Raw genomic sequence first — 26,389 nt, 5'->3', positions numbered from 1 at the left:
CGGGTACATAGCGCGCGTAGCTAGATAGCTAGCTATGTAAAAGAAGAAGATGATCAATCATGTTTACGTGCAATATCGGCCTCTGGTCCGAGGACATCGATCCATTCATCACCTACGTGCTTCCTTTCTTCTGGAGTTGCATATACACAAAGCGACAATACTTCTCTCATTACTTTTTATAGTTTATACATGTACTTTCTATTTCTCCTCGATATCCTTCTTTTCTTTCCTCTTCTATTTTACTCCTACCTTTCTTTTCTCTTTTGATTACTCTAAAACTCTTTAAATTGCAGTTCATTATTTGTTAATTCCATCTCAATATTTACATGAATTGAAAAGAAAAACGTTTTTTAATCTCTTTCTTTTCTTTTTCTTTTTCTTTTTCCGGCATTCATATGTCTCGATCCATCTCCTCTGTATTCATGCACCGTCTTCTTGATTTTATCTTTGCCGAATAAATAAGTTGTGCACTGATATTATCATATATTATTATTATAATACTGATGATGATATTAAGATATTATTATATGATATTATGGTGATATTATAACCTGCCTTTTCGGTAAGGGTCACCTTTCTTTTCTCTTTTGATTACTCTAAAACTCTTTAAATTGCAGTTCATTATTTGTTAATTCCATCTCAATATTTACATGAATTGAAAAGAAAAACGTTTTTTAATCTCTTTCTTTTCTTTTTCTTTTTCTTTTTCCGGCATTCATATGTCTCGATCCATCTCCTCTGTATTCATGCACCGTCTTCTTGATTTTATCTTTGCCGAATAAATAAGTTGTGCACTGATATTATCATATATTATTATTATAATACTGATGATGATATTAAGATATTATTATATGATATTATGGTGATATTATAACTAGTTCCTCCAAATCGCCAACTTTATGCTCCACTTCAATACCAAATTGTTACCTGCTTCATTATCTTCAATGTTCCATATCCCATCATATTCAACAAGGAAGTCATCAAATTTACATGTGGTCAATCCGCACACTACATTAGCCCAAAAATCAATCAGACATATAGCAAGGCCGGGGTCCAGATGTATGGAATTTTCTTATTCGAAATTTAAAATCACCAAACTCCTAAAAGAGCACTCAAATGAATTATCATTTCAAATGATGCAAAATATCAGTTCTCATTAAATTAAACATAAATGTAATTCTCTTATGATCTACTATGACTATTATGATTTTACTAGACTTAACAATATACTTCTTTTTTTCTTGTTCTTTGTAAATAGTTCATGCACAACCCTTTAGGAATTTTATTTGTCATATATTATATATTTGAAAGGTGTTGTAACAATATCATCACCTTTAATTTGTGTGTTCATTCTTTAAACTGTATAATAGTTGCAACTTGTCTTTGATTAAACATTGTTATATTCTTTTTCATGTGAAGTCGATTCAAATCATGGATTGTAAAATTGAAAATGATTTGTAATATTACATTCTTGTTCATGTGTTGTTAAATCCAATGAATTGTGAAATTGTGAACATGCATGCATAAATAATAGAATAATAGTAATGATAATGATAATAGCAATAATAATAACATGATATTGATAATAATAATAATAAATAATATAAGTCCCTTTATAGTGTAGGATATATAATTATGCATTATTATTTTTTTCTTTTTCAATATTAGTAGACTGTCCCTTATCCCTGAACGTGACATTATTTTTGGTGATGAATACACTAAAAAATCAGAAAAACAATAAATTGATTTTAATCTTAATGTTTCGTAATTTTTTTTTTAGATTTTCTTTTTTGCACCTGCCTGCACATAATTTTTTTAAACAACATCTTAAATTAAACAATCGTCAATTCATCATAGCTTGAACATATTACAGTACATGTTACTTTTTCATAAATTTTGTCTCTTGTTTTTAAAACCTATATTGAAATACCATGAACAATTGAACGCTACAGAAAGTTTTACAAGGTATGAATAATAACATTTTCATTTATTCATTGCAAAATTCAAGGTTGACATAAAAAAAAACACAGTACATTGATAACAACACCAATTCATTTTTCCTTCTTAATGCAACATGTAAATTGAGAATATCATATTTGAGATTTGTTCTGGTTGATATCAACTCAATATAATTTTTAATACCTACTCTTTTCAAAAAATTAATCAAAATGCTCTTCATATTTGATTTTCTTCTGCATTCATATAAGTACACAGTTTTTCAATAACAATATAGTAATACAAAATACATTAAGTATTTTTCTGACAATGAATCATGAATAAGCAAATATATATAACAATTGTCATTTTCAAAAACAAAATGATACACTGTCATGAATACTAAATTTCATCCAACATAACATTATTTGCAGAAGAAGGACTGTCATTGTAAGCAGATTGCTTGAAAATAAGACAGCCCCAGACAAGACTCATGAAATAGATTAACACATTTATTAAGCAGAATGGATAAGTAATTGAAAATACAAATTATAAAGATGATGATATTGACGATGCAGATGATGTGGAGGATGATGATTCGAATGAAGGAAGAGATGACATTTTAAAGATTGGAGAGTTTACACAGCAATGTTACCTTGAATATTCTGATAATAACATCGTTTTAACTTTGGCCTTAAGTGAGTAGAGGGAGCAACATGATTAAATAGAATCTGGGAGAGAGTTCCTTAGGTCTGGACCATGGTGTCTTATGGATTTATGAGCAATAAGTATTTTGGAGTTGACTAGATACAAATTTGAGGATTTACAGGTAGGGCAAGAGTGAATGGCTTTATTTATAGTGTAAACTTATACTGTAAACGAGGACTTGGATCGTGTGAAAAAGCTTTTTCGTTCTCAATCTAAAATAGATATAAGCCTAATAAAGATTTCCATGACAGCAAAACATCTTATATACCAAATCTGTTTACTCTAATACAAACTATCATACAGGTTCATGAAAAAAAATCACATTTAAAGTCCTCCAATTGATGTCAAATTTTTTATATAAGACTTAAAATCGAATAACAGGAATTAACTAAGTTCTGAAGAATTTGTACCAAATCTAAGGCAGTACGTGCCTGTATCAACCAAGGGCTAAAAACACATACATTTACAAACATCCTCTTAACAAAAATATTTGGAGACTAATCAGTGATTTGGCAAACAATATCTAGAAATTATAAGACCCAACCCATTGGAAAATCACATTAAAAAAAAAAAAATTGAACTAAATATGAGCTATAAATGTATTAATCACAATGGATTTCAATGTATACAAGACAACATTTGTGCTATTAGAGTAAAGACAAAAGCCATTTGAATATGTTAATGAAAGGATACTCAGTATACTGCGATTTCATTTGGTGAGGGGTGTGCGGGTGCAGCCTCCAAACCATACCCATTTGCATGTGTCATTTTGGCATCCTTTATTAGGATTTCGGGTGAGAAAGCCAAAATGATTTCAAATATTTGGGATTTTCAATCTGGGATTTGTACTATGTCTCTGGCAATTATACGGGTGTATGAGGTATCATTCTAAAAGAAATTAACCCACCTTAAAGGCCATGATATTAAAATGGGGCAATTTTTGGCTTAATATAAGCTTTCCGTTGAGTTATAATTCATCTATTTCATTTTTCACTTCCGACAGTGTCTTCAACTATGGAAAACTTAAATGCTCAGCAGAAATACTGACTTTGTTATTCAATAACAAAATTGAATATATGATCTATTAAAATGGGTCAACATCAACTAGCCTTTGCTATTTGTTAACTTCTTTTGTACATACTCTACTGTCTAAATTGCTACAATTCTACAAAACTTTGTGAACTCTGATGACAAATGAACACCCTACAACACGAATAACCAATGCTACACAATATATGCCATAGCCTATTAGGACACAAATCAAGAAATCCACCCCGGTAAGCTTATGGCCACCTATCACTGGCTGGGCATGGTTTGGGGGTACCAAGATGGAGGATCCAAAGAAGCTGGCCAGGTGATTGCAGAGGCAGTGGGTTGTGGAGGGCTTCGAAAGAGGACCAACCTGTGCAAAATGGAGTTGAAAATAAGGTGGCATTAATGACAACTAATACAAGGTCATCAGCATGTAGGGGTGGGACCAGGGTGACTGTCATGTATAGTTACCATCAATCCCAATATACATTTGCTTATTTCTTATGTGTAGATGTGGCTATAATTTCTACAAATCTCAACTTGACCTCTTATATTTATTGAATCAATCACAACTCCTTACTATATTTGGGGTATACAGATCAAGAAATATGATTACTATGTAAACTGCTTTGCATTTTATCAAGGAATTCATATTACATTTGAAGCATGCAAAACATGAAATACAACAGCATTCAAAATTCATGTTGTACACAGCAATCAATATCAGATTACTATCTTTAGAAATTGTTTCTTCAAAAAGAAATTCTTCAAAACTCATAAAGAATGTATTCCATATTAAAGGTCATGGCAAAGACTTGAATTCAAACTGAGAAAACTAATATCAGGCATATATTTGAAAGCAGGGTAGCTTAAACCTTATTGCTAGATTTTCAAGGAATAAGTTACAACTTAAATGTGCATTAAAGATCGACGATGGCCCTGTAGTCCCATACCTTGCATCCTGTGCTGTCCCATTCTTGCTGGTCTTCATTCCAAAAATTGCACTGTAATGTATGCATGAAAACAGACAGGGTGATGTTGTCATTTTCATAGCCAGGCTGATCTTCACTATCGTATAGTCTAATCATGATCCCATCTGCAGCTGCATAAAATAAATAATATGAACACAAACAATTAGACATTAAATGCTTATAATGAATCAGGAGCTAGTGAAAAGAAACTGAAATAAAACTTGTTGAATATGGATAATAATCAGGTCATAATATCTATGTGCCATGCATATATGTTTATATTCCTCTAAGATATTAAAACAATGATTTTTAAAATAATTAGCTGTCTTTTTTTTCTTCCTGTAAATATTCCTTTTCATAGAAAACAATTTGAATGCAACTGCATCTCTCTATATATCCAACATAATATTTTTTTTAGGTTGCATTTTGTCGCTATAATTGTATTATTGTAGCTAGTGACCTAGGATAAATTTGCATTGAATCGCAAATTGTCTATTCCAAACACCATAGTAAAACAAATATTGAATAGAATACAAAATCCCGGTTTTTAAAGGCCCTCTGCACTAGTTTTGCTGGGAGGGATTAGACCTCCATGCATGGTCACTGACAGGTGGTTATCCCATAAATCAGCTCTCAATTAACATAAGAAAAAGGTGACCATCACCAATTAGGCAATATTTGCTATATAGAGGGCGCAAATAGCTATAAGTAGTGCAGTGGGGCTTTAAAGAAATTGTTCAGTAAAATAAATGACCATAAATCAGGTATTCCGAAGACTAACCTTTCAAGTCAACCAGAGGGACAGTCCATGTGAAATTAGCATCAGTGTCCGGGTCCTCATTGCTGACACCCAGCAGGGTATCACTTCCTACACAGCTAGACTCAGTAATGCTGATTCTGGCTGTGCATATAGACAGGGCAACCATGGGCTCATTCTCAGCTATGACTGTAAGATGCAAAGCTCCATCCACAGGCAAGGATGAATGGTCGATAAGGACGGAATCGGAGGAAGTCTTGGTGATATGGACCGAGACAGGATCTGCTGACAGAGTTTCTCTCATTGGTAGGTACACATCGATGTCAGCAGTCAAATCATGGACTGTAATAATTGGAATGAGAAAAGCTTTATACAGTCAAACCTGCTTTAGTGACCACCTGTATAGAAAGACCACCTGTCTACAAAGACCACATTTGTTTGTTTACCTTGAAAATGGTTTCTTATTGAAACATGTACTAAAGGAACCTGTACATAAAGACCACCTGCCTGTAAAGATCCCCTTTCTTGTCTCCCTAATTGGGTGGTCTTTGTAGACAGGTTTCACTGTATTTATATCTAATGATAATGTTGGCTTCTAGTACAGCGCTCATGCCTATTACACTTTAACGGTCATGGTGCTCTAACAGTATTACCCCAGTCATACCTGAACAGCCTGAAAATGTGTAGAGCTCTAAGCAAAGTGGGTAACAATGTCAGGCTGGCATTTGAACCCACAACCCTTTGATTGAGAGTCATGTGAATAAACCACCTTACCATAGCACGTACCTCCACAGTGATTTAAAAGTAAAGTTCAACATATACATAAATATTGTCTGTTTGGAGCAAGAAGGGCATTCAATCTGTTAAAGCCTACAAGTGAACAACCTTCTGGCTCCAAACAAATGATATCATGCAAAATCAATTTGATATCTTATGTGAGCAAAGAGAACTCTTCAGAAAGTAACTGTAGTATATTTGATTCAAACTGTTATGGATGATCTTACACTCTAGCATTTGATCCGCTTCCAGTTGGATTCCTACGATGCTAGACTTGATAGATTCTCCACCAGCTCCCGGCCAACTAAATGGGTTCCATTTCATTGCTGACATCTGAAATGAAATAAAGCAACCCATGGAATATCACAACTATAAGTCAAGAGTCCAATAATGTATACTATGGAACATATAGATTTAGTGACATTTGAATATGAGATATTTGGCAAGCTCCAATGCCGACTACTACAAAAAAATGAAGAAAAAAAAAATCGATAACAAAATTTGACTTCATACATCAAATTCAAAAACTTAAATGCTACATTCTAAAATTTTGCTTTTAAACTGGGGAGTGATATGCCATAATGCAACCGTTAATTCTTAATATAATTCTCATTTAGAATGACAAAAGGGAGGAGAGATAGTCTGCCAAACTGTACAGACTACAACATGGAGTATATTCAGATCTAATGAAGATATAGCACTGTCCTTAAATGCACAAAAAACAAACTGGTATTATATGATCCTACATATAGTTCATTACACATTGTTCAATCAATCCAAGTATTTGTATATGTTTGTGCCCTCTTTATTTATAGCAATGAGTATGCATTCATTCTTAAATACAGGTGCTCACTAAAGCAACAATGGTTTGATTAATTATCATGTAAAAGCAGAATATATTGATGGGGTAGACAAAAACTGACATCCTAAAGTCACATTTTTATTTCTTTTAACATTATCCGAATATACACTGTTGCCCATCAATTTGGAATGACTTATTTTAAAATCTATTTCATTAAAAGATTGTAACAATATGATTTATTCTTCATAGATTAAATTTTTTCAGAATCCGAGGAGTCATAGAGATCAATCAGTTAAGTTCTCAGAAGATATAAACTTTATCTATTATTAAAGAATAAACCATATTGTCACAATCATTCCATAAAAAAAGAGGCAAGTATACATATAAAAGTTGCAACCGGACAGTTACCTTCATGCTAACAGTTGTCCCAAGAGCATGTTCCATTGCTTGATTCAGTACATCTTGAGAAGGCATTCTAAAGCTACCAAGATCCTCAGGACCTCCAAAGGTAGCCTCTGCAAGCTCGTCTCTGCTGATACTGCCTACTGCTATGCTGAGGGCAGGAGATGTAATGATGGTCGCTGCTTCACTGGGAATCTTGCCGGCTACTATCGCATCTTGTATGTCATTGATTGTGGACACAGCAACTTCAATCAAGTTCTTCAAGGGGAGCAGTGATTTATGGTATGATATGATATATGATTGCATACATATATTTGCCAATTACAAGATAAAATAAATAATACTACTTACAATATTGAAAACATTGTGAAAACGTTATGACGAGAATAAAACCTACACCCTAAATTTAATAGCCAGTTCTGTAGAATAAAGGCTGTATAAAGCTTTGGCACCATTTTTATACAGGGGAGGGGATATGCTTCCCCAAGCCAGAGCAAGAAATTTCAATACGGTGGCTTCAATTTTTTTGAGCAATCTTACTATGAGGTGCACAAAAGCACCTATAACACCTTTAACAGTTTCTTTTTCAGTTTAGTTTTATTTCATATTTCACATTCCCATTCACTACATAAATCAAAAGCAATAAACAATAAGAATGAAAAGAATTGTTCTTTCAATAGGTTTTTAAAAAAATGTCAAGCAATGAAAGTAAAAAAAAAAATACACTTGAATTAACATATGGAGATATAAATAAAATTGCATGGTATTTAGACTAAAATTAGACAAATATATTTGTGATGAAATATAGGGGAATCTAGTAAACAGCTAAGCTTGTACAATGTAGATTCCCTTTTATATATAAGAACAGTCTATTGAGCATGAGATTATGTTAAAAATAATCAAAATTAAAGGGGGAAAAAGAAGGGAAAAAAAACCACACACACAAGAGAGGCGAAAATAAGATGAAGGAAAAAAAAGAGCATTATATATCAGGGAGCAATGGGATGAATTAAGTAAGTGTTTAAGAGGAACTTGCGTTTAAAGGTATACAGCGAGCTGGTATATATTACAGTGGAATAGCCTTTGCCATTTCTGGCATAGAAAAGCATTGCTCCACTAACAAGGGTTTTTATGAAATCTGTAATGTTATTCAGAAGAAACAACAGAGAAATATATTTTTTTTAAAGAGAAAAAAAGTAGACAAATATCTTATCAGATTTTACCTTGTGATCTTCTCTCTCTTGAGAAGTGTCGTCTGAAAGAAGTCTTTCTGTTTCCTTGGCAGCACTTAAGATATTTGACAACCCCTCCACCAAAATGGTACCTGCTGACTCAATATTCTCCTGAGCTTGAGTATAAGACCCAGATTTTGATTTGACGAATGATGTCATTTCTGATAGTGTATTTGCAGCTAGCATCTGGTTTAGGGGAGAAAATAAATATGTTCAACATTTTCATATAAAATACCTTTAATAAAATATAATAACATATCTATATATATATATATATATATATATATATATATATATATATATAAATAAATACTCTCCCAACATCAATTAATATCAATTATTATCTGTATCAGACATCAGACTGGTCTAATAAGGGACTGTGTTAAAAACTGTTAGATGTAAGCTTTATTATATCAATTCTCAAGAAACATAAATTGGGGCAAATCTTTTTTTTCTTCTCTTACTTACTAAATTACAAAACCTGGTAAGGGAACGTATTAATAACTTAGTAGTCAACTGTACATGAACAGTCAGAAAGTAAATCATTGTATCATTTTAATTTGCCCACCTGTGTGTGAGTAGAAATCTCTTGCTTGTTGTGAGTTACGACAGCTAGGGCAGCCGAGCTCTGCTTCAGGGATGTCATAGACTCTACCGGTATGGCGGCCACACAGTCAACAAGAAAAGAGCGTATCTTGAAAGAAAAATAAGAAAGCTAAGCTTCATCAGAGGTGAAGATCAACCCTCTTTCTCCACTTGATATTGGAGCAGAGAGTCAACCATAGCTAAAGTACCCCAAACTATACATGTATGTAAGTGGGTCTATGTCAGTCACTAAAGCCAAGTGTCTGATAAATTTTAGACTATCCAAGTCAATTATATAATAACATCTTATAGTTAAAAAAAAAAAAAAAACATGTTTCACTTTATACTTTATCTAGTATTTCAAATCAAATTCATCATCTGATTAGAGTACCTACACTTATGTGATTCATATAGAAAATGTTTTGATAGATGCAATCCCCCAAAGATGATGGGCAAACAAAAGAAAGAGTAATGGCAAAGAGGCCATCATGCCCCTCCCTGTAGTCTTCCTAATTACCAGTGCTGTGAGTTAGCGGGTAATTTCCTCTCCGTGCACAAGGCCAGTTTATCCATACGTGTACACAGGAATGAGTTTACCAAAAAACATAATCAATACTTGCCACGTAAGCCACGTATTTCGATCACGAGAACGGGACGTACGTATATATACGGACGGCGGGACAACCCGAAAACATAATGCCTCCGGCTACTTCGCTGCGGAGGCATAAAAAGAAGAGATATTATCTTGGTTCCATACCTCTGACCTGGTTTCCCTCCCTTCCTCAGAATCATCCTCATCTCCAATGGAATTAAGAATGGACCCAAGAGCACTGATGAGTTGTGCAGCTTGTCCTGGATCTCCTACTGCTAACAATGCATTCACATTGGTTTCAACTAGCAATGCCATATCCAGTAACTCCTGTACAAGGTTCATCCCTACAGCATCCAGAGTTGGAGGGTGAACCTGGAATTTTTAAGAAGAGAAATCATCATAGGCTTCATTCGGTCATGATGTGGTAAAACCGAGTACAGAAAAATGAAAATTGTATGTGTAAATAAATGAAGTAAAAAAAGGAAAGGGGATGTGAAAAAAAACTAGCTGCACGCTTTAAACAGTTCATCACACATATTTTCAAAATGTCATCAATTTTTATACTTGTATGAGCACTCACACTGTGCTAAAAATCATCCCATTGTTTATTCATATTAATTAGAAAACTAAACATTTGCTCTGCATGCACAGACGACATCCAAATGTCATCAAATAGTCCAGAGATTAACTTGACTTTCAGGCGCACTCATCAGTACACCTTTCTAAAGGGCCACACTAGATTTGTCCATGGACTAAAAATAAAGCAGTATTTAATTGTAAGTGCATGGGATCTTACCGGTTTTTATTAAGTCTGTTTTTAGAAATAAAACTCAATAATCTTAACTGAAATCTTCTCGTCCGCAAACTTAAGTATTGAGATTTGTCTGTTTACAGCAATTAATAAAAATAGAGCTGTCAGTAGCTCCATTTATATCAATACTAGAATAGAAAAGATGAATGTTGCCATATACTCACTGTAGCACTTATGTAGACTGATGTACTGGCCATGTTACAATCTCTCACATTAACTTGGAGTAAAATATCATGATCATCAGTACCAACTCCAACTGGGAGATACAGACCATCTTTGATCGGCGCACTGCCTTCATATAGTTGAAACCCTGCATATAAATTAAACAAACAATCCGTGAAGAAGAAGAGAAAATACACAACTAAGCCAAAGATGAAATTTGCGTTTCTCTCATTCATAAATATAAAAGAAAACATCATGTAAAATACTCTTTAGGTGTACTGGAATTAAAAAAAACTTATGTCAGATATTCACAGTATTTTATATCACATGGAAAGGAAGATAAGAACTTTGTAGTTTCCGTTAATCTGTGACTAAAGCTATCAACAATTCTATCAAACATTTTCCTACTTGACATTTTCTTGAGCTATTAATTGTTTGAAGTCAATCAACTGGAAATGGGTTAAGCTGGAAATAATGTTCCCATTTCTAGACAAATCACTCATGCCTTTACAATCACATTGTCGACTCAGCTTTTGTTTTCCCCAAGATCTAATGAAAAGTGTGAATGGTGTCATACCCCCCCCCCCCCCCCCCCACCCCCTCCTGCCTTTTGGTCTAAGTCTTACAGCTACATCACAAGGGCGCTTTAGCAACGCGAGGAAGGCAAAGACGGGAGAAATCACTCAACCGAGATCGTCTTGTACTATGCTCCTGTCTTCATTTGTAACCTGTCTATAGAGCACTTTCGCAAACACGGCGGAAGCGAAGATGAGGGTAACCGAGCAAAATAATCAATCTGCGCATGTGCGACCAGAATTTTCTTCGTCTTGTTGATTTTCACGACCGTTCTTAGCCATAATAGCGTTCGTTCCTTAAACTTGACGGAAGAGTTGTATCGCTGTACAATAGACTAGTTTCGTAATGTAACCAAATTTAATGCATAAGTCTTTGTGAAGTGCCTCAATACAAATTATTTCATTCACCTGATAAGAATAATAGTATTTCAATAGACAGAATCCGTACTGCCTACATTATTTGATCTCGGTTGAGTGAATTCTCCCGTCCTCTTTGCCTTCCGTCGCGTCGCTAAAGCACCCTATTGTTATTTTAGAAACGTACCTTCTCCTCTGCCCACAAACATCCAATCCACTACATCCACGTGGCTGAATAAAATGATCTGGTATGTCAAAGGCTCATCCACATCAGTGAAATTAGAACATGTGACAGTGAAATCAGTTTGTAGGGCATATCCCTCGTCAGGTGTCACGACACAGGAGCCTAATGCGGGTGGCGCATTGTGGGGCAAGTCAACGCTAAATTCAGCATAGCCATCAGAATCGGACTGGGAACCTGTAAAAAGAAAGTGGAAACATAATGAGTAAAGGATGACCTCAATAATAATAATTCCTTTATGAAGTTGAACAGTCATATTTAATCACCTAAAAATCATATCAAATATAAGGAGAACTTTCAAGTACTATGCAACTACAAATAGTTTGCTTTGTCTTTGCAACATCAAGAATTCATCTAATTTCAAATACTACAAGTACCATACGGTTAGCATAATTTCCATGTACTCTTCACACATATCAGCTACGAAAAGAATATGACATCAACACCCACAAATTTCAAGTCTAACATCTCTATGATTGAGTACTAACCTTTAACTTGCATGATAGTGCTTTAAAAAAAAACTGAACAGGTTGAGGTAAAAAGAAATTCCATTAGCAGCTACAATTTTTGAAGTACTGCAAGCCCAACATTTCAAAGCTTGGCTTGGAAACTCTCGAACATGAAATAAAGTGTTACGAGGTTTAATGACAAAGTATGGTCAGAAGGAATAACACCAGTAACTACAGTTTCCAACATATTACAGGCCTCACATTTCAAAGTTTGGTGTACTTACCAGTAACTCGTAGAATGATGCTACCCATTTCAGATATGGAATCAAATGTGAGCGGTTTGAGGACCAGGTAGGGTTGGTCAAGACCTGTAGTAGTCTGTGAAGACAAGTCACCTATAACAGAGGTATGATTCGACTCAAGACTCCATCGGAAGGATACATCTTCATTCTCACTGTCACAGTTGGTGCATGAGGCATGTAGGACCAGACGCTCAGCTGTGAAGATGTACATGTTGCAGTTACTGATGCAACTATGGATACAAAGAAGACATAGAATGCTGCTTGTAAGTGTCGGCTTGCATGGTGATGTAGATATACAGTAGGCTTGCGGGTGCACCATGTGAGAGAGAGAGGATTGAGGAGTCCTGAAAAGGACTCTCGGTAATCTTTCTTGAGGGTTTGTAGTCCTGAAAAGGACTGTTTGTGTAGTCTTGAAAAAGAAGACATAGTTATGTATGTTATGATGGAAGTTACTATCATTTAGCCTGTAATCTGTAATCGTTCATTATTTGATGAGTGTGCTGGAGCAATTTAGAGCTTCTTTAACAACAGACCCCTTTACAAAATTATCATCAAAGCTGAATAAGCTTAACATATTCAGGGCCTCTTTCTATAAAGAGTTGATCGCGAGTTCTCCACCAATCACAAATTCAGTCACCAATCTCTTATTACATAGTTGCGATTGATATCAATCCCAAATAAGTTGCAGTTGATTGTAAGTGTTTATAAGACCAGGGGGTGTTTCACAAAGATTCTAAGTTGAACTTATCTCTATGTTGGACTTAAAAATTATGGAAAGCTGTTAACATCTATTAAAATATTTGGTAAAAGTTATCTTAAAAGGCATAAAACATTGATTCAAAGCATTTATATTTTCTATTATCAAAGAGATTCATGTCCTTGATGTGGAATTTATAAAAAGTCTAAAATACTTGAATTTTCGCTTTTGAGATATTTTATTTTAAGGCTACAAATGGCTCTCCATAATATTTAAGTCCAACTTAGAGTTAAGTTCGACTTCGGATCTTTGTGAAACACCCCCCTGGTCACAAAATTTCCAATGAATGTTTCCACATCTCGAGTAGATTACATGATTTCTGTACCATTATCTGTGGTTTCAACTGAATCTCATGTTGCGATGATTCAGCAGTTTTTCCTATTCTTACTGTACCTTTGCCCTGTAAAACCTAAAATACACTTATCTATAGATATTTAATAATTGGTTTTACATCTAGAGTCAATTAGGTGACGAATGGGTATGTTAATAAAGCTTGCAGTCCACTGTATACTATGGTAAAATGACACACTAGTTCTCTCACTCCTTGCCTAAGTAATGCATACAAAATGTTTGAAGAGCTTTGGAATATGTCAATTTTTTAAATTTTTGTATAATTGTTTCATATCTTGAGTAGATTACCCAATATCCATCTCTGGCAAAAAAAAGTCATGGAGTCAACTATATTTGTTGTTGTATTGATCCATTGGTTATTACTCCCCTTGCCGTAACCAACCTTTTTAAATGAAACTCTAGATCTAGTGGAATGCTGGAAATCTTAACAAATGTTTTAACATCTTAAGTAGATTACCTTTATTTCTATCTCTGGCAAAAGCCATGGAGTCAACTATATTTGTTGTTGTATTGATCCATTTTTTTTATTACTCCTTTTGCAGAAACCAATCTTTTTAAATGAAACTCTAGATCTAGTTGAATGCTGGAAATCTTAACAAATGTTTCAACATCTTAAGTAGATTACCTTTAAATCTATCTCTGGCAAAAGCCATGGGGTCAATTGGATCTATTGTTGTATTGATCCATTTGTTATTACTCCCCTTGCCGTAAACAATCTTTTTAAATGAAACTCTAGATCTAGCGGAATGCTGGAAATCTTAACAAATGTTTCAACATCTTAAGTAGATTACCTGATTTCTATCTCTGGTAATAGCCCAAGGGTCAAGTGGATTCTTTGTTGTGTCAACCCAGATATTTGTCCTTCCTTAGAGATGTTGAGCCAGAAGTTCATAGTCACATTAGCATTAAGCTTGTTGGCAATTACTTCAATCATAGATGAAGTTGAATTCATCATTATTCCTTCATCCTCAAAACAGGCATTGTCTAAAAAAGAAGATGAATAAAACATGTTAGCTATTGCACAGATATTTACAACCTTTTCTGCTAGCATTTCATTGTTATGTTTTACTGATTTTCGTAAAAAGCTATGTTAGATATGACATGAAGTGGAAGCTCTTTACATCTTAAGTGTAAATAGTATACTCTTTTAAATTAAGCTTTAATTGCTCTAAATGCCGATTTCATGTTTAAATGAGTGGTTCACATACATGTAAAAACATTATGCATAAATACCTGTATTTTGTATTGCTTCATCGAGAGATGAGTACATGACGTCAGGATCAACTACTACACAGTACCACAGAAAGGTCACGTTACTGGATGACCCTGGGGGCACATCCGGGTCATAGGAGTTCGAGCCATCCACTATCAAGTTTGAAGATACACCTAAGGATAATGTTTTACAAAAGAACAGTTGGTCATATTACGTGAGAAAGCAACAACAAAAAAGAAGAAGAAAATGATGAGATAATTAATAAAAAGCAAAAACTCATCAAACTGAAGTTTGGAAGTAAAATATATTTATTCATGAGTATGTTTTATGGTGATATTTTGAATAATGTTTTCAAGTATGATAATGTATTTCATTCATAAACAAAATAATGGAGAAGTACCATGTGACCGTGAGGCTCCGCCCTTGATAACAGCTACCAATGGAGGCGGTTGGATCTCCAACCAACTGATGATTTCTTTTTCACCAGTCACTTCACCCGATGTTTTTAGACGAGTTTTAGCATTCAGATTTAGACTATAAATACCATAGGGTAGAGTTCCCCTTGGAATCATCACTTGACGAGTCTGTTGAGAGAGTATAAGATATTACAAATCATGCACTAAAATGGTTTCCACTACAAGCTTAGGGCACAATGTATACATCAATCTATAGGGAAAACATGCCTTTGAGTCGGATACAATGTCAACCAAATAATTATAATCCAGTTCCACTTGAGGTATACATCTAACGGTGACAGAATATGTGAAAATATACCACAAACTGATTTCACTTCATGGGATAAACATAAATTATTTTTTTTATCTTCAAAAATGTCTTTACATCAAACTGGACTTGGTCATTAAGTTCAAGAACTTCCTGCATTAAAACTAATTGACACAAAAGTAAACAACATTCTTTCTTAAATTTAAAAAAAAATTAAAAATCCGACTTTCAGTACAGAGTGAATAAATTTTGTGCCTAAATATAGGTTTAGGGCAAGGATAACAACTGAACCGTCATGCAAAAATATCATCTGAGAGAAGAAATACAAATTAAATGTACCGGTACATAGATTATACCAAAAGATAATGTATTCGTACAATATTGATGAAATCATCAAATAATAACCATGTATTTACATGTGTGATCTTTTCAAAAGCAGTCACTACATCATCAGCTTCAGTAGATGTGAAAATCCGCCACTTGAAGTCAGGGGTCATGGGGTCGATGCACTTTCCATTTAGCTCCATATGGGTTGAGATATGAATGTCGAAGGCCCTGAGGTACACAGCGGGATGGGGAGCATCGCAATGCTCCTTCACAGACGTGGTCAGGCTGCTGATGCATACATGCTTGACAGTTGCGTTTGCAGTAGCTGTCAGATTGTGAGAGTTCCCGACAGCCGTCGCTTTAATGGTGAAAATTGAAGCCGTGGTGAACCGGACAAGCACTGCATCTTCAGAGTAGACTGTGTATTGAACCGAGTCGCCCGATAGATGGTTTGTGATGGACCACAAGATTTGAGATGACAGTGCTTGAAAGGACCCCAAAACAGATGCAGTCACAAGGATGGTGTTATTAACCCTGAAGATGTTGTCAATACTGGACACTGTCAATATGAACAGATTAAGATGAGAAAATATCAAACAGTGATATAACAGCAAACATTAACAAAAAACAAACTTTTGAAAATATGGCACATGATGCAATCACCAGGGAGTAAGCATATGCAAGTAAACTTATTTAATTCATTTATTGCAACCAGAAGTTTGGATTTCAAATACAGATTAAACACGCAAAGCGATACATAACAATCAGACAATGGTAGAAATAATTTACGCGATCAACTTATATAGAGTAAACAAAAAGAGTGGTACATCAAAAAATGAATAACTATGTGATGGATTACAATCGAATGAACACACACTATCAAATAAATTTCATTTCTATTTTAATTCTATTTTCATTGAATCTTCTTACCTGGGTATTTCTATTTGTAGGATGTTATTTTATGTCACTTACCAAGCTTCATTGAGTATGAACAGTAGTTACAATGTGTCTCTTAATTCTTACCATTATTTGGAAACAGAAGAAGTTCTATGAGTATCATTGCATCAATTGTTCTTGTTGTAGCAGATATAGTGGTGGTTGTAGTAGGAATAGTGGTGGTTGTAGCAGGAACATCGGTGGTTGTAAATAAATAGGGAGGAGCTTGAGTGGCAACAACTTCATGGGGTCTTTTGCATATAGATGTTACAGTATCGTCACATCCCGAGAAAAACCAGTATCTATCAGTTTTCTCAAGATGTCTTATAGAAACGCAATCATGATCTTCATTCTGATAATTGTCAGCTGTAGTAGAGGGTGTGTGAGAGAGAGAGAGAGAGAATAATCAGAACGAATAGAATAACAAAAAGGTTTTAAAAATGTGGTTTATACTTAATGATAAAGACTAAGCAAAAATAACATTTTGATGTTATTAAAAAAATCATTGCATTGTAGCCCTGAGGCTGAATTATACATTATATACCTCACTTAAGAAATCCAGCCATCTGATTGGTCGAAATTGCATTCATAAACTTTAACTATTTCTGTAAAATTCCCAGTAACTATGGTTAAAACAGTTCTAAAATCCCAGTAACCATGGTTACCGGGAAAATAGTTCAGTCTCCAGGGTTACCCCATAGTTTTACATGTTAAAAAATGGTTTGAGCGATCGAGGATACCGTACGTGTGTGAAGAATTGGTCTGTATTTTCATACAAGACAAGACAAAAATGGCTAAAGAAACTGTCCCAAGATTTCAACTTATCAAATGCAAGACTCGCTGACAGCAAGAACAACAAAAAGGGTACGTGAAATTATCCATAAACATGTTAGTTTAGTTGCTGAAAATGGAGTACCAGCATAGACGTAGACGAAAATAGATCTAGTTGTCAGGGTGTCTGATCGCGCACCCGATGTTGTGTGCTATATTCTTCCCATAGAGATTACACGCAATGCAGTCTCTATAATGTCTACGTGCATTGCGCGACCATGCAAAAAAAGTCAAGTTGTTTTTTTTCAATTCGAGACTCAAACCTTTATCTGTTGTGATCCTGAAGGTGATACTCAATAAGTGAGGTGTCATATGAAAGCGCAGGTTCTTCTCTCTATTCCCCACAGGGCCGGTCCACCCCCAAAATTGTAAAAATATCTTGCTTAGACTAGAATCTAGATCTAGTCTACTCTCAAAGATACACTCATAAAAAACAACTGTGCAGATAAACTAGAGAAAGGCCAAGGTGGTGTCATTAGTTGCCTCTTTTGTTTTCGGCATATAAAAGTATTAATGACTGCTTTAATATTCGAGAAATAGTTGTTTTTATACGCTCTCGGGAAGGTTACAATTGGGCTATTGCCCTCGGCACGCCTCGGGGCAATAGCACAATTCTAACCTTCCCTTGAGCGTATAAAAACAACTATTTCTCTCAAAGCAGTCATTAATACTATATTATCACCCATACAAGGCATTTTAGCTGCTAAATAAAAAGTCGTATTTCGCACGCTGCTCCGAATATGAAACGGAGCGGGCAATATTTGCGATATTGCTCTCTTCCAGGTTTTCCCCGTAGACCACTGTACTAAATCATTTATTAAAGTGCATACGAGCAGTATTGAGTAGGCGCTACAGTGTACGCACGGTAACAATCATTGTTACGTCACTATTACATACCTGCCTGAATAACCTGATATCGGATGGACCGGCAAACACACGTGAGTAAAAATCATGCTTGATACCAAAGTTGTATATCATTTGTTAAAAAATGACTTATATAGGTAATAATAATTATATTGACAGGGCTTCTTTCGGGGTACATCATAAATATTGACCGCGCTTAGGCCATATTGCCCTCGTCTTCGACTCGGGGCAATATGATCTTAGATTAGTCAATATTTCTGATATACCCCTCAAGCCCAGTCAATATAATATAAATATTGTTACAATGACATTTTACACAAATATTGCATGCTCTGGTGATCTGAATAAAGAAAGACATGAGGGTAGTTCATGTGTGGAGATAAGGGAGAAGAATACAGATTAAAAGAAGGAAAATGCAAATAGAATTTCTTTTAAGGGATTAAAGGATTGAACAGATACAGACAGCAAGAATATAGTAGACATACAACAATAACAAATTCAAACTGGCATTTAATGTTATGAGGTTATGCAAACTATGAACAACTATAACATAACTCTACAAGCTTTTCATTGGTTACATTTGGTGCTTCATATTTGTTATTTGGGAAATAATTAAAGACCAATTTCAAAGATAATACCTACATGTATCATGATATATTTCTTTGAATTTATGATCCTTTATTTTGACACAAAATTGTACTAAAAAGGACAATATTCCATCTGTACTCATATTTTTGGGAGAAGCAAGCATGGGTTATTAAATGTGTTGATGAAATATACATGAATATTAGTAATAGTATTCAAATTTATTTTAGCCTAAGTATCAACTACAAGATCATAGCAGTTATATAGTCCAATAAAGGTGGTGTCATAAAAACTCAAACTAATTCAATATAAAGATAATTGAATTGTAGACCAAAACCCAGATCAATTATAGAACAAGAGTACATGACCCAGATCAATTATAGAACATGGCCCGAATCAATTATAGAACAAGACCAAGATCAATTATAGAACAAGAGTACAAGACCCAGATCAATTATTGAACAAGAGTACAAGGCCAAGATCAATTACAGAACAAGAGTACAAAACCCAGATCAATTATAGAACAAGAGTACAAGACCCAGATCAATTATAAAACAAGACCCAGATCAATTATAGAACAAAACCCAGATCAATTATAGAACAAGACCCAGATCAATTAGAGAACAAAACCCAGATCAATTACAGAACAAGAGTACAAGACTGACCCAGATCAATTATAAAACAAGACCCAGATCAATTATAGAACAAACCCAGATCAATTATAGAACAAGACCCAGATCAATTAGAGAACAAAACCCAGATCAATTACAGAACAAACCCAGATCAATTATAGACAAAGGCCCAGATCAATTATAAAACAAGACCCAGATCAATTATTGAACAAGACCCAGATAAATGATAGAACAAGACCCAGATTAATGATAAAACAAGACTCAAATCAACTATGAAACAAGACAAAGTCCCTGATCAACTATAGAATAAGTCACTAATCAATTATCAAACAAATTTCTTCATTGTATTTATTCATGGTTTAGCATATATATAATTACCAGGAAAATTGTCGAAGTCAGCTGGAGTTCCATCTGAAAAGTTAGTATACACTCCTTCTGTTTCCAGATCGTTTAATCCTAACCATACAAATTCTGTAAGCATATCTGGAGTACAAAACATAAACAAAGTGTTGATTATCTTTTTGTTCACCAGAAAGGTGAAATTTATCACATTTGTATGAATATCTTGTAACAGTTCACAGGTAGCCAGCTTTGGTGATGATGTTGTTTTTTAAAACTCATAAAAGGATATCATTTTGGTAACTCAAATGGCAATTATTGCAATGTTTTATGAGAAAGGGCAGAGAAATGTATAAATAGTACTTGAAACAAATATAATTTATACTGTAAACTATGAAAATGTTAACAAAATATTTTTGTAAAATACAAGAAGTGAAATGGAACTGAAGACTCTACACTTTCTTCTTAAGGGGACCTTTCAGGCAAAACAATTTCAAATTCCAGACTTTCATTTGTTTGAATTGCGAGAGACTGAATGTCAGTTGCAATGGTCATTTGAAATTATTTGCCGAGACAAGAAACGGCAATATCACCTCTATGAACAAGCTTCCACAATGCAATATTGTGTTAGCAACCTTGAACCAAAGCTGGATTTCTGATTAATTCAGCAAAATCTGGACTGTCTTGAGGCTGATACAACGTGTAACACATCGATAGCATGTAAATGGAATAGAGGGAGGTGACACACCCATTCCTTCCCAATGCAAATGATACCTGCCCATCTAGACTAGGTCAAGAAGATATTTAGGGGCAAGGTTATGTGTTATTTTGTATGAAAGAAGTAGGATTTCAAATGTAATGTAATCTATTTTCTGTTCAATGCTCCTACATGGGCCCATCTGGTGCTATTAATAAGATTTGACCTTCCACTTGATGAAATTAATGTGATGCCAATAAATGGACCTGAAACCTGGGATTAGCTCCTAGGAGCTAGTGTTTGGGTCCTGTAGAGTGTGTTGCAAGGTTGCTGTCTGTGTTTCTTGGAGTAAAAAGGCACCCTAAGAAAATGATGGCACCTTTTCTTCTTTCCTTTTTTGTGTCAGACTTGTGTCAGACTTTTTTTTAACTCTCCAGTACCAACAGCACTTAAACAAAAATGCTCTCAGGTTCCTAACGCAATGTCATTTCAATTTTATGTTGGAAACACATCCCATTCCTCTTTTAATAGTTGTGAGAGGTCATCTCCACATATACCTAAACCACCCCCCTCCCCTCTCCCTTTCACTTGGAGACGATGGTCCCATACATGCCAACATTTGAAAATCAGAAATCTGTACAAATTATGCTATTTTCAAAACAAAGAGGAACAATCCTAACTCTCCTATTCAATACAACAAATTTGTACAGGAAGAGGAACACCTGCATTAAAATGATAATTATCTTCTCCCAAAAAGAGGAATGTTCCTCTTTAATCTGAACAGTTGGCATGTATGTGGTCCATATTCTTACCAAATATAAAGGCATTCTCCTCTGCACTGTGTATGCTAGCTAAGTCAGCACCTGCATCTAAACAGAATTCTCTGCCTTTAGACCACATCCCACCTCTTTCTTCATAGAAGTAACAGTAGCCAGTTGCAGGGTTATGGACCCAACCTGTGGCACAACCATCAGCTGATACGCATGACATAAAAAGAATTTGTTTAAAGAAAGAAAGAAAAATGTTAGCAAATTTATCTTTAAGCACAAAATTTTAATTTTGAAACGATGATCTACACTATTCATTTTGTGCATAGATCATAGACCAAATAGATTTTAACTGTCACTAGCTTATACATGTAGACTATTATTAATAGAAAGATTAAACGAGCACTTATCGTTTGAAATTTGATCTTTCTTTCATGAGTGTCGAGGAAGAGATTACATGAGATCTCGCTTAGCGCGGAGGCACACATACTTCAAAGCACCAAATGTGACTGCTGAACCCATAGAAAGATGTAGAGAACTTAAATTACTTTTGAAGTCATAGGGTGGGAGCTGAGGGCATGTAATCTCTTCCTCGACACTCTCATGAAATAAAGATCAAACTTCAAACGTTAAGTTCTTGTTTAATCTTTCTATTTTACTTTGTGAGTCTCGTTGAAGGGACTACATGAAATATTGAAGCACAGCAGTAACACTTGGCTCATGTGCAAAATACCTCTGCAAAACTAGTACCCAGACAGCAGAGGTAAATAAAAGATGTACTTTTCATCTTGTACAGGATTACTGCTCTAAAATCACTGTTGTAAAGGCTCCCTATCCCTTCACTAAAGGTTCATTGTAGAACTTCCTGAATGTCTGTTTGTTAGCCCTCCCTGCCTGGGTGAGGATATTGAAAATAGGCAGGTCTGCTCTCTTTGCTGCAGAGACCGCTTCAGCACGTGTAGAGTGAAATTTATATGAAGATGTATCAATCCCGGCAGCTGTCAAGGATTTGTTAATCCACCTGGAAATTGTCTGTGATGTAACTCTCTGGTGCAGTTTAGAGAAACTAATGAATAGACTAGATAGAATTCGACTGCACGCAGTCGAAAATGATGCCTCCGTCATAGAGCAATTTTACAAACCAAAACAGAAGAAATTTTTCGGATTCAAGTTCAATTGTAATCCATTGACAGGTTCTCAGAATATCGTGATTACAAGCAATTTCTCATATACATATATGACCCTTTGATCTTTGACCTCATGACCCTAAAGTCTACTCAGTTCATTGGCTCTGCAAGATGTCCTGAGTTAAATAGTAATCCATCTGTCAGTTCTAATGAGAATGCGTTCACAAGCTATTTTTGCATACATAATGAGCCCATGATCTTTGACCTTTGACCTTATGAACCAAGAATCTACTCAGTTCATTGGCTCTGCAAGTAACATACATGACCTAATTTTGGCAGGAATCCATCAATCGGTTCTTGAGATAACGCGATTACAAGCTATTATTGCATACATAATGTGTGCTGTGGCCTTTGACCTTTAACCTCATGACCACTAAATCTAATCAGTTCATCGGCTCTGCAAGTAACATACATGACCTAAGTTTGGCAGCAATCCATCAATCGGTTCTTCAGATAACGCGATCACAAGCTGTTTATGCATACATAATGAGCCCTGTGACCTTTGACCTTTAACCTCATGACCCCAAAATCTAATCAGTTCATTGACTCTGCAGGATACATACATGACCAAAGTTTGGCAGGAATCCATCAATCGGTTCTTCAGATAACGCGATCACGAGCTGTTTTTGCATACCTAATGAGCCCTGTGACCTTTGTCCTTTGACCTCGTGACCCCAAAATCTAATCAGTTCATCGGCTCTGCAAGATACATACATGACCAAAGTTTGGCAGGAATCCATCGATCGGTTCTTCAGATAACGTGATCACAAGAACGGGACGTACAGACGTACGTACGTACGTACAGACGGACAACCCGAAAACATAATGCCTCCGGCTACTTCGTAACGGAGGCATAAAAATCTTCTTGTTTCCTTAAATCCCTTGTTCTGCCAATGCAGGTGGCTCAGCGTCAAATTTATCGATTACCGTATCGTTATTTGCCGGATAAAAGCACCATTTTTAGTTTCCTTGGGACATATTAGGCTAGGACCCCCGGCAAAAATTTCAATCTAAGCGTGTGGGGGCTATTTTTTGGCCACTGGAAATTTGAAAATCACCCCCCCCCCCCCCCCTTGTGCAAGAAACAAAAATAAATTTTGGTCACAATTTTTTTTTTTTGGCCAGGGGGGGGGGGGGGGGGGAGAGGCCTGCTCCCCCCCCCCTGGATCCGCGCCTGGATGGAAGGACAGCCTGAAAACATAATGAATCCGACACCACCTGAAGTTGTCCGAGGCATAAAATGGGGAAAAGAAGTGTAATAAGTTTGATTTAACCTATACTGTTTGATCTAAATTTTGACACTGTGACTGTGTGAGGAATGGATTAATATGATGAGCTCTATATGATCAGGAAGAGACCTGTTGCATGGCCCTCTACGATTATTTACACTTACTGGCAGAAAAAGTAGTTGTAGATTTGCAAATGGACGTTTTATTCGCCCTACAATCTAGAAGGGACCAGTTATCAACTCTAAGATGTTTCACATAAACGCAATCACGAGTTTCACTCTGTTTGTTTTTATCTGTAATAGAGAGAGAGAGAGAGAGATAATAGTCAGAACAAAAAGAATAACAAAAAGGTTTTAAACATGTGGTTTATACTTGATGAAGACTTAGCAAAAATAATATTGTTGAGGCTGAATTATATTGGCTTTTCATTGGTTACATTCGGTGCTACATATTTGTAATTTTGGCAAAATTTGAAGATCAATTTCAAAGTTACTACCTATCATTATACATTTATTTGAATTTCAGTAAACCAATAGGCCCAGAAAGCAGTCAATTCTATGGCTCAATTTGCATTACCGGTATGATCATTAATTTTGACACAAACATTGTACTAAAAAGGACACTATTCCATCTGTACTGATATTTGGGGGGGGGGGGAGAGGCAAGCATGAGTTATTAAATGTGTTGATACAAATTATTTTAGCCCTAAGTATCAACTACAAGATCAAGGCAGTTACATAGCCCAATATGTTTGGTGTAATAACAATTACTAAAACAAGTTAAATATAAATATTATTGAATTGTAGAACAAGACCCAGATCAATTATTGAACTGTTTATGTTTATATTATAACTTTAATACATTGTGTCAATACTATGTTATATTTGTTCTTTATTTTAAAGATGGAAAAATAAATTGAAATTGAAATTGAAAAAAAAAATTGAAATTGAAACAAGACTCAGATCAATTATAGAACAAGACCCACATCAATTATAGAACAAGACTAAGATCAATTATGGAACAAGACTAAGATCAATTATAGAACAATTCCCAGGTCAACCATAGAATAAGACACCTACCAATTATTTAAAAAGATGTCTTCATTCTATTTCTTCTTGGTTTAGCAATAACTACAGGTATACATAATTACCAGGAAAACTTAAGTAGTCAACTGGAGTTCCATCTGCATAGTCGAACACTCCTTCTGTTACCTGATCACTTAATCCAATCCATGCATACCTTCTTATCTGAGCTGGAATAGAACACACACATACAAAAAAATTATCTTTTTGTTCATCCGAAAGGTCAAATCTATTACATCAAAATTGCTTGAGGACCTTTTTCATTAATATCTTGTTTAATAGAAAGATTAAAAGAGAACTACCCATTTGAAGTTTGATCGTTATGTTATGAATAATTTGAGGGAAGAGTCTATATGAGAACCCGCCCGGCACATGCGCAGATCATTTTTAAGCAATCGTGGCTACTGTTGAAGATTGGTCCTCAACCAAATATAAGTTGACAAAAAATTACTTTAAGACGATCTTTTAGAAAAAAGGGATGGAAAGGTGGGCGTATATTTTCTTCCCTCAAATTAATCATAAAATAATTATTAAACTTTGAACGTTAAGTTCTTGTTTATTTTTATAAAATTTAATTCATAATTCCTGTTCGAGAATATATAATATTTCAAAGATTAGTAGTAGTCACAGTGCAGTAACAGTGTGCACTAATTAAAAAGTTGTTACCGACCTGTGGGCACAGTAAGTTGAGGATTCGTGAATCACATCCATAGCATGTAAATGGAATAGAGGGAGGCGACACACCCATTCATTCCCAATGCAAATGCTACCTATGGGGCCCATCTGGTGCTGTTTTGACCTTCCACTTGATGAAATTAATGTGATGCCAATAAATGGACCTGAAACCTGGGATTAGCTCCTAGGAGACCCCTGGACCCCCAGCCAATTAGTGACCTGCCAGTGTAACAAATAAGGTATCAAAATAGGCTTATCTGACCGTAATTCAATGCCTAAAAACCCTGAGCTTCCGGGGGCTCAGCTCCTTAACCCCCTGCCGAGGCTCAGGCCCTGGACCCTACGCCAATTATGCTCTACCTGATCATTAATACTACACTTTGAAGAAATTCCGCGGGCCCTGCATGTAACATGTAAAGTGGTGGTGATGCAGATTTTTATTCTGCCCACACCTCATTATGCCACTGCCCCTGGAAGGTGAGCCCCCTAGAATGTTTGTCCCCC

The 26,389-nt window shown here is 35.3% G+C and overlaps 1 protein-coding gene across 1 annotated transcript in view; it reads right to left on the bottom strand.

The window, feature by feature from the left end:
• Positions 1-2,745: 2,745 nt before the first annotated feature.
• Positions 2,746-26,389, bottom strand: part of rej (sperm receptor for egg jelly) — a gene marked incomplete at its 5' end in the record, with an annotated part of 35,826 nt that continues 12,182 nt past the window's right edge. Inside the window, 20 exon segments of the mRNA NM_214608.1 lie at positions 2,746-4,045; positions 4,629-4,777; positions 5,428-5,745; positions 6,408-6,513; positions 7,391-7,642; positions 8,608-8,802; positions 9,185-9,310; positions 9,959-10,165; positions 10,769-10,914; positions 11,886-12,116; positions 12,673-12,920; positions 14,590-14,782; positions 15,032-15,184; positions 15,412-15,595; positions 16,151-16,620; positions 17,085-17,363; positions 20,288-20,392; positions 21,758-21,919; positions 24,293-24,421; positions 25,279-25,380. Of these exon segments, the coding sequence (NP_999773.1) occupies positions 3,809-4,045; positions 4,629-4,777; positions 5,428-5,745; positions 6,408-6,513; positions 7,391-7,642; positions 8,608-8,802; positions 9,185-9,310; positions 9,959-10,165; positions 10,769-10,914; positions 11,886-12,116; positions 12,673-12,920; positions 14,590-14,782; positions 15,032-15,184; positions 15,412-15,595; positions 16,151-16,620; positions 17,085-17,363; positions 20,288-20,392; positions 21,758-21,919; positions 24,293-24,421; positions 25,279-25,380 (3,992 nt within the window). The 3' untranslated portion in view covers positions 2,746-3,808.

This window comes from Strongylocentrotus purpuratus, unplaced genomic scaffold, assembly GCF_000002235.5.
Source record: "Strongylocentrotus purpuratus isolate Spur 01 unplaced genomic scaffold, Spur_5.0 spur5_scaffold_8, whole genome shotgun sequence".
In the NCBI taxonomy this organism is placed as follows: Eukaryota; Metazoa; Echinodermata; class Echinoidea; order Camarodonta; family Strongylocentrotidae; genus Strongylocentrotus; species Strongylocentrotus purpuratus.
Note: the sequence above shows the minus strand (reverse complement) of the source record. Positions and strands in the feature narration are given on the sequence as shown.